Source organism: Lontra canadensis, unplaced genomic scaffold, assembly GCF_010015895.1.
Source record: "Lontra canadensis isolate GAN:19392208 unplaced genomic scaffold, GSC_riverotter_1.0 scaffold33, whole genome shotgun sequence".
Classification (NCBI taxonomy): domain Eukaryota; kingdom Metazoa; phylum Chordata; class Mammalia; order Carnivora; family Mustelidae; genus Lontra; species Lontra canadensis.
This window is the reverse complement of record NW_022631027.1, coordinates 8,422,233-8,436,201: the sequence shown is the minus strand read 5'-3', so window position 1 is coordinate 8,436,201 and position 13,969 is coordinate 8,422,233. Positions and strand designations below refer to the sequence as shown.

The 13,969-nt window shown below is 41.1% G+C and overlaps 1 protein-coding gene across 4 annotated transcripts in view; it reads right to left on the bottom strand.

Moving 5' to 3' along the window:
- SLC44A3 (solute carrier family 44 member 3) overlaps positions 1 to 13,969 on the bottom strand; it is a 100,093-nt gene that overhangs the window by 313 nt on the left and 85,811 nt on the right. For all 4 annotated transcript variants that reach the window (XM_032867178.1, XM_032867180.1, XM_032867181.1 and 1 more), the window contains 2 exons: positions 3,177 to 3,314; positions 932 to 1,168 (listed from right to left, as the gene is read on the bottom strand). In XM_032867178.1, coding sequence (XP_032723069.1) covers positions 932 to 1,168; positions 3,177 to 3,314 — 375 coding nt within the window. The remainder of the gene's footprint in view (positions 1 to 931; positions 1,169 to 3,176; positions 3,315 to 13,969) is intronic.

Below are 13,969 nucleotides of genomic sequence, written 5' to 3'. Positions count from 1 at the left end.
CATCAGAAACCATTTCCTTAGGGTACAGACAACTAAAGTACTATTGTATTTTTAGGTTTTATATGGAGGAGGGTGAGAATACATTTAACTTTAAACCCGAGAAGTGCTTGTTAAACTTCAGGGCCTGGCTGACCCGAAGAGTGCTCTGGATGTTGCTTAAAAGCCAAAGGACTTTTGGGCACCACAACTCTTGATCTTGGGGTTGTGGGTATGAGCCCCATGCTGGGTAGAGAGATTACTTAAAATCTCAAAAAAAAAAGCAAAAGGCTTTAACATCTTTTATGGCACCAGAGTGGAAGAAAATGACTAAAAACATCACTTGATCCAGACAACACACAGGCTTCATTCAGTTGTTAAAATATCCCTGTCTACACCTGATAAGACAAGTAAGCAACGACTGTGTTGGAAACAGCCGCCTGCTCTTTCCAGATAGAGGTGGTGTGGGACTTGACAGGGCGCGGCTTTTCCTGGGTGGGCCTCGGTTAACAAGGGGCCTAAGGACCACAGATCTGTGGATACTGGCACAGAGGGTGCCACGTGTGTCCCCTAAAACGCAGAGGGGTGAAATGATGCTTGAGGAGGTGAGAAAGCTTTGGAGAAAGATCAACTGTTAAACCTCCAGGCCACCCAATAGGCCAGACCAAGCCTGTAGCACCAAAGGGACTTGGCCTGCTGTGTCCAGAAAGCCTGCCCAAGGCCATGTGGTCCATAGTCATTCAGCTTCACTTCTCTCCAGGGAGAAGGATTCAATAAGGCAAGTTGGTTCAGCCTCAGGAAACAACCCGAACCTCCGGAACTCCGGTCAGGCCACAGAGCCCTCTGGAAGAGAAAATGAGGCTAGCTAGGTATGAGCCCCCTTTATGTGCGAGTCTTCTACACTTTGGAGATTTTGAGGATGGAGATGGCAACAGCAAGTGAAATGTTTGCTTACCAGAAACTCTTGGTCCATAAAGTAGGGCTTTTCTGACGATCCATCATTTGTTTCCAGGTCAACAGCAAAACACAGAAAGAGGGCATCCAGCACAGTTTCAAACACGGATAAAAAACTCTGGGCTACAAAGTAGGCAAAAAAAGCAAGGAGCAGCAGAGGGATCGCCCACACCTGGAGTGCACGGTTGTAGTTAAATGCCATCAGTCCTCCAAAAACAGTGAAACATACCACCAACACCTGTCCGAAGAACAGTTTGTGGAAAGTCTTTTAAATCGGGTGGTTAGAATATTAGAGAAATGATTTTTGTCAGTTACGAGTGATAATTTCATATACATCTGTATGTATATGTTTGTGCCCTATTACAAAAAACAACTGTTAGATAATGTGGTAACAGTGAAATTAAAAAAAGAAGAACCGTGATGATACCAAATGAAGGCCCAGTTAAAGTGGAGGAGGGGGAAGAGAGTAGATGTCTTTGCATTTCATCTGTGACTAGTTGTATTTATGTAGATGTAATGATACTTCAAAATTTTCAGTTTTTTCACTGATATCCCATAAGCGTCTTCATTTAAAAACTTGGTAATAAGTGCCATTTTAAAATAATGGTGCAACAATTCATTGAGTGGATATCCTGTCGTTTAATACATGATTGTTTTTACCAGAGGGATTAAAGTGGAATTCCAGTGCTGGTGTGGGGAGATAATAGGATTAATCCAGGCTTTTGCCTTATGTAATTATTTTCCAGGATCAGACTTACAGACCCATATGTACCTGATTCTTTAACAGATAAAATGGAGTCCATCTGGAATCCCATTGCCCTTGGATAGCCAAAAAGATGGACATGAACGTGTGAATGCTACTTCATCAAGAAATACAGGAAAGAGCATTATTGCCTAAAATAAAAGATAAGTCTTTTAGAAAGACTTGTAAACACTTAAAAAGTTTTTCTGGAAGTAGTTATTAGACAACATATCACCTGCAATCTTACTAAACTAACAATATTACCCATTTAAATACAACCACATAGATTATTTAGTCTGTTTTGAAGGGCATAATCAGTTTGTGCTTCTAGAGCTACCATTGCATGAAAAATCTCTGGGGCCCAGCTGAGCCTTACAATATATGTGCAATTAGCATACACCTGCGAAATCCACACATGTTATAACTTGTTACTGACAGTTAACTCTGACAGTAATGCACGAGGGACCTGTACCAAAGGGCACAGAGGCACAAAATGCTAAATGAGCCAGGAGTCCTTACTGACTCTGGCCAGGTCACAACCAGAGATCAGGATCTTGTTTGCTTTGGGGCACCACTGAAGGCCTCAGCATTCAAGTCCTTGAGGACGAATGGTTGGAAGAGGCCAGCATGTCCAGCTTGGAATAGTGAAGATGTGGCCAGAAGGATAGGAGGTCTGTGGTCAAGAATCTGAAGGGCAGGCAACGAGTGGAAGTGGGATCAGGCAAACGGGTGTGTGGAATTAGGCCTGGTGGGTGACAGCCACATGGAAAGGGACATACCATGTGGCACAGTGTAAAGAACCTTCAACTTGAAGCATGGTCATGAGGGGCTATCATACCCCTTTCATCAAGATTTCAGTTACTCTTCCCTACAACCTAGTAAGGCCATGTGTTGTTACCCTTAGTTCAAATATAAAGACAGGTTTGGAGTTGCCAAAGACCCCAAGTTCAGGGCTTGTCCTTCACACCATGACATGCACTAAGATGCTCATTCACCACACTGCATACAAGACTACACACTATCCTTGAAAAATACTATTCAGATGGCAGTGGAGATAGACCACTGGCTCCACCTAGGACATTGACAACCTTTCTATTTATGGACTTAATGCCCTTAAATAATACAGACCTTTTATTAGGCTCCAATACTATTTCCATTTATTTTATCACAACCCAGGGAATACATCCACTTTATGAGGCTAGTTGCATTTTCATTTTAGATCTGAAAAAGTGGGACTCCAAACGTTACAGAGAATTGGGCATAGCTAAGATTCAAATCCTGACTCTACGTATTGAGGGATCTCAGACAAGTTATTAAGCTTTAGTTTTCTCATCTGCAAAATAAGGTGCCTCACAGGAGGAAGGATTAAATGACAGAATGAAGCCCAGCAGCCACCAGAGGGCAAGCACTCAAGAAACATTCATTCTCTTTCTGAACCTTGCTGTAGGGCTTAATGTTTGGATTCCAAGTTCCTTTATTTACTATTTTAGTGAAGACATCTCACCTTTCCTAGAAAAATGATGAAGTCTCCAAAGCACTGAACAGATGTTAAATGACTTGACTTCTTGGACAAGAGTTGGAGTGCGCCTTGTGCTGATGTGCAAAAATCTGTCCCATTAATGGCAGTTGTGGTGTACGCATTCTGAAACAAAAGACGAAAGATGAGGATTCCTGCACTGTTTCAGAGATAATACAATGACAACACAGACTTCTTTGCAAAATAGAGAAAAATGGTTAGTATACACCCACCATCTCTACCTATAACAAATCATTTCATTTGCAAAGTCCCCTTCCTGATTATATACACATACATGTCCATCCAGTAGCAGTAAATGGAAAAAATAAACAAGTATTTCTGGTCGCTATGGTAGATGGGACATCTCACTACAAATACAAGGAAATGATGGGTAAAGCATAAACTTTTTTTTTTTTTTTTTTTTTTTTTTTTTTTTTTAATGCAGAGTTTGGGCACCTGGGTGGCTCAGGGTGTTAAAACCTCTGCTTTCTGCTCAGGTCATGATCCCAGGGTCCTGGGATTGAGCCCCGCATCCAGCTCTCTGCTGGGCAGGGAGCCTGCCTCCCTCCCTCTCTCTGCCTGCCTCTCTGCCTACTTGTGATTCTGTCAAATAAAATAATAATAATAATAATAATAATTAATAATGTAAAAAATGCAGAGTTTGAGGGCAGAGGAGGAAGTTTAGGGGCTAGAAACAAAGCAGACCCTAGCAGTTAATGAGAGCTGAACCCACAGGCTCCATGGGCAGGAAATCAGAAAAAGCCTTTAGAGGTAGGGACTGGGGACTTAATCCCTTAGGGTAAGAAACAATATTCAGGCCCTTTGCTAGGGAACTGAACTGCCAGCAAAAATTCAGACTTAACTAACCATCCTGAGAAAGTGGTAGAGAAATACGGGATCTGCCTGGGGTCACTGAAATTACTAGAGTCTGGGCAGGAACAAAGCAAAACCAATTCCTCATAAACCAGGGAATGGTGGAGTCCCACAGACAAACACCCCTGAAGACAACGAAGTAATGCTCCTAGGAAAACTCTTCCGATGGCCCATGGAAAAGAACATCACAACAGACAAGAGATCCGTACCCTGAGAACAATCTGAAAGTATTTCAGAAAGTACGTTTAAATGCTAGGACAAACACTGGGCTGCCTTATAGGTAGAGCATGCAACTCTTGATCTTGGGGTTGTGAGTTTCAGCCCGTTAGGTGTCAAGATTAAAAATCCTAAAAAAAAAAAAAAAAGGGTTCCTGGGTAGCTCAGTCGTTAAGCATCTGCCTTTGGCTCAGGTCATGATCCCAGGGTCCTGGGATCAAGCCCCACATCAGGTTCCCTGCTCATTGGGAAGGCTGCTTGTCCCTCTCTCACTCCCCCTGCTTGTGTTCCCTCTCTCGCTGTCTCTATCAAATTAAGTAAAATTTTTTAAAAAATAAAAAATAGAAAAGATGTTAAGACAACAGAAAGAATAGTGACCAAAGGAATGAACAGCTTGGTATGAAAAGAGAAGAGGAAGAGTCAAAAGCAAACCAAAGAGAAAGTCTAAAAATGAAAATATATACAACTTAAGTGGTGCAGTGTCATTTTACACACCTGGCTTTTTTCCTTTAAATAATAAGCATTTTCATGTTGCTCCATGGCATTTATAATTTTAATTATATATATATATATACATATATATATATATATATGTATATATATATATATATATGGTGTGTGTGTGTAGCTAGGATATATCTAGACTTTTTCAAATATTTTGCTATTATAAAAACTATGCAGGGGGGCACCTGGGTGGCTCAGTGGGTTAAAGCCTCTGCCTTTGGCTTGGGTCACAATCCTAGGGTCCTGAGATCAAGCCCCGCATCGGGCTCTCTGCTCAAGAGGAAGCCTACTTCCCCCTCTCTCTCTCTGCCTGCCTCTCTGCCTATTTGTGATCTCTCCCTCTGTCAAATAAATAAAATCTTGAAAAAAAAAAAACTATGCAGGGGTGCCTGTGTGGCTCAGTTGGTTAAGCATCTGACCCTTGATTTCTGGCTCAGGACATGATCTCAAGGTTGTGGAATCCAGCCCTGTGAGGGGCTCTGCACTCAGCAGGGAGTCTGCTTGAGATTTTCTCCCTCTTCCACTACCTCTCCCCCCACTTGCACACACTCCCTAAAAGAAATAAATCTTAAAAAAAAACCCAACAACTATGCAATGGACATCTTCATTTCTGGTTTTTGGATAATTTCTTAAGGATAAGTTTCCAGAAATGGGATCACTAAGTCAAAAAGGACAAGTGTATGCCTTTGTGTGTTTTTATGTTCATGCAGGAAGATTTCTTGGATCTTTTTTTTTTCCAAAATATCTTCTTCTTATGACTACATAATTTCAAAACCATCTATTTCTTATATTTCCCTTTAAAACCTTTTATAAATGCTATTTGTACTGCAGTTTACAACACAGAATTTATAACTTCCCTGGGAAAATACATTGTAATATTACCCTCTTGGGTTTTGTCATTTCTTGTGGCCTAGGAGAAGGACAAGTATTTATCTCACAATATGCAAATGAATCTTTTCCTACGTCTACTCAAAAACATTGTAAGGAAACCAATTTGGAATCTATTACAATAACCCACCTCCCAGTGATGCAGGTCTTACTCAGAGTGCAGGTCTTACTTACTCCTTATGACAGAGGAGATGGAGAATAAAGGGGTAGAACTAATTTACCAAACTCCCTCTTCACCAGGGCCAACTAGAGAGCAAGGTTTGGTTCTCAAAGACAAAGGCTGGGTACCCACCTCCCCTCACATGGTACTCTGCTTGCAGATGTCAGATGAATTCCCTGCAGAAATGCCTTAATGATATTCCATAAAGAACTTCTGGTTCATGATTTAGATAGAATGCATGTGAATTTTGCTTATAAAACCCCGAACTGGTTGTTGTAGAAAGCTGACCCCAGTGTGGGGGCTTCATTCTTGAGTAGGGATGTGAAAACTCATTTGCTCATTACTTAACTAAGCATCTTCAATCATTTAAGATTCTAAGAGCCCTGATGACCAGTTCATTTATATTTAATTTTAATTAAATATATTTAATTTAATTAATTATATTTAATTATATATGTATTATTCATAATACATTTGTAGGGTGGATGGGTAAAGAACAGCGTCATCATTTTTTACAGACTGGAAACCAGGATCAAGGGCATTCTCCTGATCCCTGGTAAATCAGACAGGCCCCCCCCTACCCCAACACACACACACACCTTTAACTTTCTGGACATTACACTAACAATTTTCATTAGGACAAAATGCTATTTAAAAGCATAGTGGTTAAGGTAGGCTCAGGCTCTGTCGCCGGATAGTCTCTGGGTTCAAATCCCAGTTCTACCACTACCTGGCTGTCAGTCTTGGGCAAATGATTTAACTTCTCTCTGACTTCAATTTCCTCATCTAAAAAGTGAGTTATGACACCTACTGCAAGGGGGTGTTGGGAGGATTAAAGAACATCCTCCCTATAAAACAGTCAGCAAAGCGCCAGGCACACAGTAAGCCTGTAGTCAAGGGGAGCTATTCTCATCCTGACATCAGCAAGGGCAACCTCATTTACAGCTGGGAAACACAGGCCACTCTCTTGGCACTGAGGAGGTGTGGAAAGGACCCACCGTTTCTTTATCCCTAGGCTTTGATCCCTTGCACTCTCAGGGATCCAGGAAGGGCAGGACTTGCTTCCCAGACCACATTCCAGGGCCCAGTACCAGCCTTTCTCTGCAGCCGCTCAAACCATATGCGGCTCAGTGGCTTTCTCTGCATTCAGGCTCTGTCCCCAGCCCACCACCCACTCCCCACCTTTAAACTGGGGTTCTTAGTGTACTTCCCAGTCTATACTGGAGAATACAGGTTTTGCAGGGCCTTCCTTTTCCTGCTGATCACCACCCTGTGGTCAATGGAACACTACTATTCATGAGCAATAAAAATAGATTTTGCTTCTTGGCTAAAATGATTAAAAGTTAAAATGGTAATTTCTTGCACATGTGTTGACTCCGCAGATTTTGGGGGGCCTCTAACCATTTATCTTTTCTTTAATGTATCATGCCCACTGAAAGAGGGCATTAAAACCACTCTGACGGGGAAATTATAGATGCCTTCCTGCAGTTACTACACCACTAGTATTTTACCACAAGGTTCAACCCTGAGTGCAACAGAGAGACCTAGAATTAATGTCTGAATGAATAGCTGGAGGAGGGAAGCATCACTCAAGACACAGGATATGGATTGAGAATTTCTGCAGTTTCAGCATTAGCTAATTTATACTTCTTCTCAATAGAAGCTGCTTCCTTGTCAGGCAGCTGGAAGATGGATTACCTAAATGTTCAGTGTGGTAAGTCCTTGCTTGGAGCTTTTATATTTGCCTGTGCTGACAGAACTTGGGGTAGACATGCTAAGTTAATTTGCAGACCCTAACAATATGTGGAAAGGACTGGATATAATAAAGATTGGGTCACATGTTTTGTTGCTTGTGAAATTTAATCAGGGGATCCTGAAGGCTAATCCTTCAGCAAGAAAAGAGATAGTCACTTCACCCTCTTAATTTATTACCAGACAACATTCAGTGTGCATGTTTCTTTAGAGCACCCAAACAAGTGGATATTTCTGTGTCTTGAATGGAAAACAAAGATTCCCAGCTTGGTGCAGGAAGGGCAAGATGGTGGAGGGGTAGGGACCCTATTTCAACTGGTCCTCTGAATTGAGCTAAATATCTACCAGAACACTCTGAACACCCATGAAATCAGACTGAGATGTAAGATTATACACTTCAGGATCTCTACGGGGGCGGAGGGTCATCAGTGGATCCACCTTGCCTGGATTATGGCTGGTATTTTCAGCTACATATCCCCTCAACCACCTCTCACCAGAATGACTAGGAGGAGGAACCCCCAACAGAGGGAAAATTCAGACTGTGACCTCTGCCACAGAACCATTAGATATGGATATAAGCAAAATGTCAGAAATAGAATTCAGGGTAACAGTTATGCAGACAATAGCTAGGTTGGAGAAAATCATTAGTGGCAACATAGAATCTCTAAGGGCAGAAGTGAGAGCTGATCTGGCAGAACTTAAAAATGCTATCAATGAGATCCAATCTAATCTAAATACTCTAACAGCTAGGGTAAATGAGGCAGAATGTTGAATTAGTGATCTAGAAGACAAATTGACAGAAAAGAAGGAGCAGGAGCAGGCCTGGAACAAACAGCTTAGAAGCCATGAAAGCAGAATCAGAGAAATAAATGACACCATGAAACATTCCAATGTCAGAATTATTGGTATCCCTGATGGGGAGGAGAGAGAGAGAGAGACAGGGAGAGAGAGAGAAAGTGAGAAAGATGACTTGAGAAAATCTTAGCTGAGAATTTCCCTAATCTGGGGACTAGAACAAGTGTTCATGTCCTAGAGGCAGAGAGGACAACTCCCAAGATCAATGAGATTAGAGAGACATACCGGCATGTGACTGTGAAATTTGCAAATCATAAAATAGAGAAAATGTCTTAAGGAGAGCAAGGGGGAAGAGATTCCTTACGTACAGAGGGAGGAACATCAAAGTAACAGCAGGCCTGTCCACAGAAACCTGGCAAGCCAGAAAGGGCTGGCAAGACATACTCAGGCACTAAATGAGAAGAACATGCAGCCAAGAATAATTTATCTGGCAAGGCTGACATTCAGAATGGATGGTGAGATAAAGAGCTTCCAAGGAAGGCAAGGTTTAAAAGAGTATGTGACCACCAAGCTGGCACTACAAGAAATATTAAGGGGGGTTTTATAAAAGAAGAAAGACCCCAAGAGTGATACAGTACAGAAATGTACAGAGACACTCTACAGAAACAAGGTCCTCACAGGCAAAATGATGACAATAAAACTGTATCTTTCTATAATCACTCTCAACATGAACAGCCTAAATGCTCCCATAAAACGGCACAGGGTTGAAGACTGGATAAAAAGTTGTAGACTGATAAGCTGTCTACAAGTGATGCATTTTGTTTTGTTTTGTTTTTAAAGATTATTTATTTATTTGACAGACAGAGATCACAAGTAGGCAGAGAGGCAGGCAGAGAGAGAGGAAGGAAAGCAGGCTCCCTGATGAGCAGAGAGCCCGACACGGGGCTTGATTCCAGGACCCTGGGATCATGACCTGAGCCAAAGGCAAAGGCTTTAATTCACTGAGCCACTCAGGCACCCCTACAAGTGATGCATTTTTAACCTAAAATTACATCTAGACTGAAAGTGAAGGGATGGAGAACCATCTTTCATGCCCACAGGCATCAAAGGAAAGCTGGGGGCAGTGATTCTCATATCAGACCAATTAAATTTTAAGCTAAAGACTGTAGTCAGAGATACAGAAGGACACTACATCATTCTTAAAGGGTCTATCCAACAAGAAGATCTAACAATTGTAAATATTTATGGCCCCAACATGGGAGCGGCCAACTATAGAAGCCAACTGTTAATAAAAATAAAAAGACATGTTGATATGAATACGTTAATTGGTAGCGGATCTTAACATGCCACTCTCAGCAACAGATCACCTAAGCAGAAAATCAGCAAAGAAACAAAAGCTCTGAATGACACATTGGACCTGATGGACCTCACAGATACATATAGAACATTCCACCCTAAAACAACAGAACATTCATTCTTCTCAAGCACACATGGAACTTTCTCCAGAACAGACCACATACTGGGTCACAGATCAGGTCTCAACTGATACCAAAAGACTGAGATTATTCCCTGCATATTCTCAGACCACAGTGTTTTAAAACTGGAACTCAATCACAAGAAAAAGTTTGGAAGAAATTCAAACACTTGGAAGCTAAAGACCATCCTGCTTAAGAATGTTTGGATCAACCAGGAAATCAAAGAACTTAAACAATTTATGGAAACCAGTGAGAATGAAGACACATCAGTCCAAAACCTATGGGATATAGCAAAGGTGGTCCTAAGGGGGAAATACATAGCCATCCAAGCCTCACTAAAAAAAAAAAAAAGAAAAAAGAAAAATCCTGAATACACAAACTCTCTTTACACCTTAAAGAACTGGAAAATCAACAGCAAATTAAGCCTACCCCACGGACAAGAAGGGAAATAAGATTAGAGCAGAGATCAATGAGTTGGAAACCAGAGATACAGCAGAACACATCTAGTTCCATCAGATGGAACTAGAAGCTGGTTCTTTAAAAGAATTAATAAGATCAATAAACTACTGGAAAGATTAATTGAAAATAAAAGAGAAAGGACCCAAATTAATAAAATTATGAATGAAAGGGGAGAGATCACAACTAACACCAAAGAAATAGAAACAATCACCGGAAATTATTATCAACAGTTATATGCCAATAAGTTAAGCAACACAGAAGAAATGGATGCATTCCTGGAAATCTATAAACTTCCAAGACTGAATCAGAAAGAAATTGACAACCTGAATAGGCCAATAACTAGTAATGAGATTGAAGCAGTGATCAAAAACCTCCCAAAAAACAAGAGCCCAGGACCTGAGGGATTCCCTGGGGAATTCTACCAAACATTCAAAGAAGAAATAGTACCTATTCTCCTGAAGCTGTTTCAAAAAAGCAGAAACAGAAGGAAAACTTCCAGACTTTTTCTATGAAGCCAGCATTACCTTGATCCCCAAACCAGGCAAAAACTCCACCAAAAAGGAGAATTTCAGACCAATATCTCTGATGAATAGGGATGCCAATATTCTCAAGATCCTAGTTAACAGGATCCAACAGTACATTCATTAAAAAGATTATCCACCATGATCAAGTGGGATTTATCCCTGTAATGCAAGGGTGGTTCAACATTTGCAAATCAATCAATGTGATAGAACAAATCAATAAGTGAAGAGAGAAGAACCACATGGGCCTCTTGATTGATGTATAAAAAGCATTTGACAAAATACAGCATCCGTTCCCGATTAAAACTCTTCAGAGTATAGGGATAGAAAGGACGTTTCTCAACTTCATAAAATCCATCTATGAAAAACCCACAGCGAATATCATTCTCATTGGGGACAAACTGAGAGCCTTCCCATTGAGATCAGGAATATGACAAGGATGCCCACTCTTGCCAGTTGTTCAACATATTACTGAAGTCCTAGCAGCAGCAATCAGACAACAAAAAGAAATAAAAGATACTCATATTGGCAAAGAAGTCAAACTCTCTCTCTTTGCAGATGACATAATACTTTATGTGGGAAACCCAAAAGACTCCACCCCCAAATTACTAGAACTCATACAGCAATTCAGTAATGTGGCAGGATACAAAAATCAATGTACAGAAATCAGTTCCTTTCTTATACACTAACAATGAAAATATAGAAAGGGAAATTAGAGAATTGATTCCATTTACTATAGCACCAAGAACCATAAGATACCTAGGAATAAGCCTAATCAAAGAGGTAAAGGATCTATACTCAAGGAACTATAGAACACTCATGAAAGAAATTGAAGAAGACACAAAAAGATGGAAAGACATTCCATGCTCATGGATCAGAAAAATAAACATTGTTAAAATGTCTATGCTGCCCCTGAGCAATCTATATTTTCAATGCCATCCTGATCAAAACACCACTGGTGTTTTTCAAATGCTGGAACAAACAATCCTAAAATTTGTATGGAACCAGAAAAGACCCTGAATTGCCAAGGAAATGTTGAAAAAACATAAACGAAGCTGGAGGCATCATGTTACCTGATTTCCAGCTTTATTACAAAGCTGTGATCACCAAGACAGGATGGTACTGGCATAAAAACAGGCCAAAGGAATAGAGTAGAGAGCCCAGATGTGGACCCTCAGCTCTTGTTCAAATAATCTTAGACAAAGCAAGAAAAAATATCCAGTGGAAAAAAGACAGTCTCTTCAATAAATGATGCTGGGAAAATTGGACAGCTATGTACAGAAGAATGAAACTCTACCGTTCTCTTACATCATACACAAAGATAAACTCAAATAGATGAAAGACCTCAATGTGAGACAGGAATCCATCAAAATCCTAGAGGAGAACATAGGCAGTAACCTCTTCGACATGGCCACAGCAACTTCTTTCAAGACATGTCTCCAAAGGCAAGGGAAACAAAAGTGAAAACAAACTTTTTGGAACTTCTTCAAGATAAAAGGCTTCTACACAGCAAAGGAAACAGTCAAAAAAAACAAAGAGGCAACCCACGGAATGGGAGAAGATATTCACAAATGACACTACAGACAAACACAAGATCTATAAGAACTTGTCAAAGTCAACACCCAAAAAACAGATAATCATGTCAAAAAAATGGGCAGAAGGCATAAACAGACACTTCTCCAATGAAGACATACAAATGGCTAGCAGACACATGAAAAAATGTTCATCATCATTAGCCATGAGGGAGATTCAAATGAAAACCACATTGAAATACTGCCTTACACCAGTTAGAATGGCAAAAATTAACAAGGCAAGGAACAACAAATGTTGGAGAGGATGTGAAGAAAGGGGAACCCTCTTACACTATTGGTGGGAATCCAAGTTGGTGCAGCCACTTTGGAAAACAGTGTGGAGATTCCTCAAAAAATTAAAAATAGAGCTACCCTATGACCTGGTAATTGCACTACTGGGTATTTACCCCAAAGATACAGGTATAGTGAAAAGAAGGGGCATATGCACCCCAATGTTCATAGCAGCAATGTTCACAATAGCCAAACTGTGGGAAGAACCAAGATGCCCTTCAACAGACGAATGGATAAAGAAGAAGTGGTCCATAAATACAGTAGAATATTACTCAGCCATCAGAAAGGATGAATACCCAACTTTTGCATCGACATGGATGGGAGTGGAGGAGATTATGCTGAGTGAAATAAGTCAAGCAGAGAATATCAATTATATGGTTTCACTTTCTTGTAGAACATAAGGAATAACATAGAGGACATCAGGAGAAGGAAAGGAAAAGTGAACTGGGGAAATTGGAAGGGAAGACAAACTATGAGAGACTGTGGACTTTGAGAATCAAACTGAGGGTTTTGGAAGGGAGGAGGGTGGGAGGATTAGGGGAGTCTGGTGGTGGTTATTAAGGAGGGCACGTATTGCATGGAGCACTGGGTGTGGTGCATAAACAATGAATCTTGCAACACTACAATAAAAAAAAAGCAATGAACGTAAGAGTTTATGTATATCTAAATGAATGAATGATGAATAAATAAATAAATAAATGCAATGTGGAAGAAAAAAAAATCCCAGCTTGACAATGGTAACACCTCAATATTTTATCTTCATTCTCACTCCCTTGCCTGGGGTTAAAGACTCCCTCTGGGTATGGTTTGATTAGTTTTCAAAACTCCCATGGACTATCAGAAGCAGCAGGGGAGGGTGGGGGTCAAGGTCATAAACAAAGAAGGTCCTGCTTGACAGTGAGGACTGGTGAACCGTGAACTGTTGCTCAAGGGCAAATGTGAAAGAACGTGGAGGAGAAGAGAAGCTCAGGCTGGGCATAAGAGGAGGAAGGGGCATGCGGGCAGGCAGTGGTGAGGAATGCTTCAGAGTAGTGTGTAGACTATGGTTCCTGAAGTTGGCTGTTCCCTGCAGGGAATCGGGGTGGATGGGTGCCAAGGCTGGGCCAAGGCAGCAGCAGGAGGCAGTGGATGAGACTGAAGGGCCCCAAAGAGAAGTGTGGTGGGAAATGGGTCTGGAGGAGCCGTGAGCCAGACCTTGGTGGGGCTGACATGCCCTGTTGGGGAGCAAGGAGAGAGACTGGAAGTTTCAGGATTATCACAGTCATTGTCAGCCTGT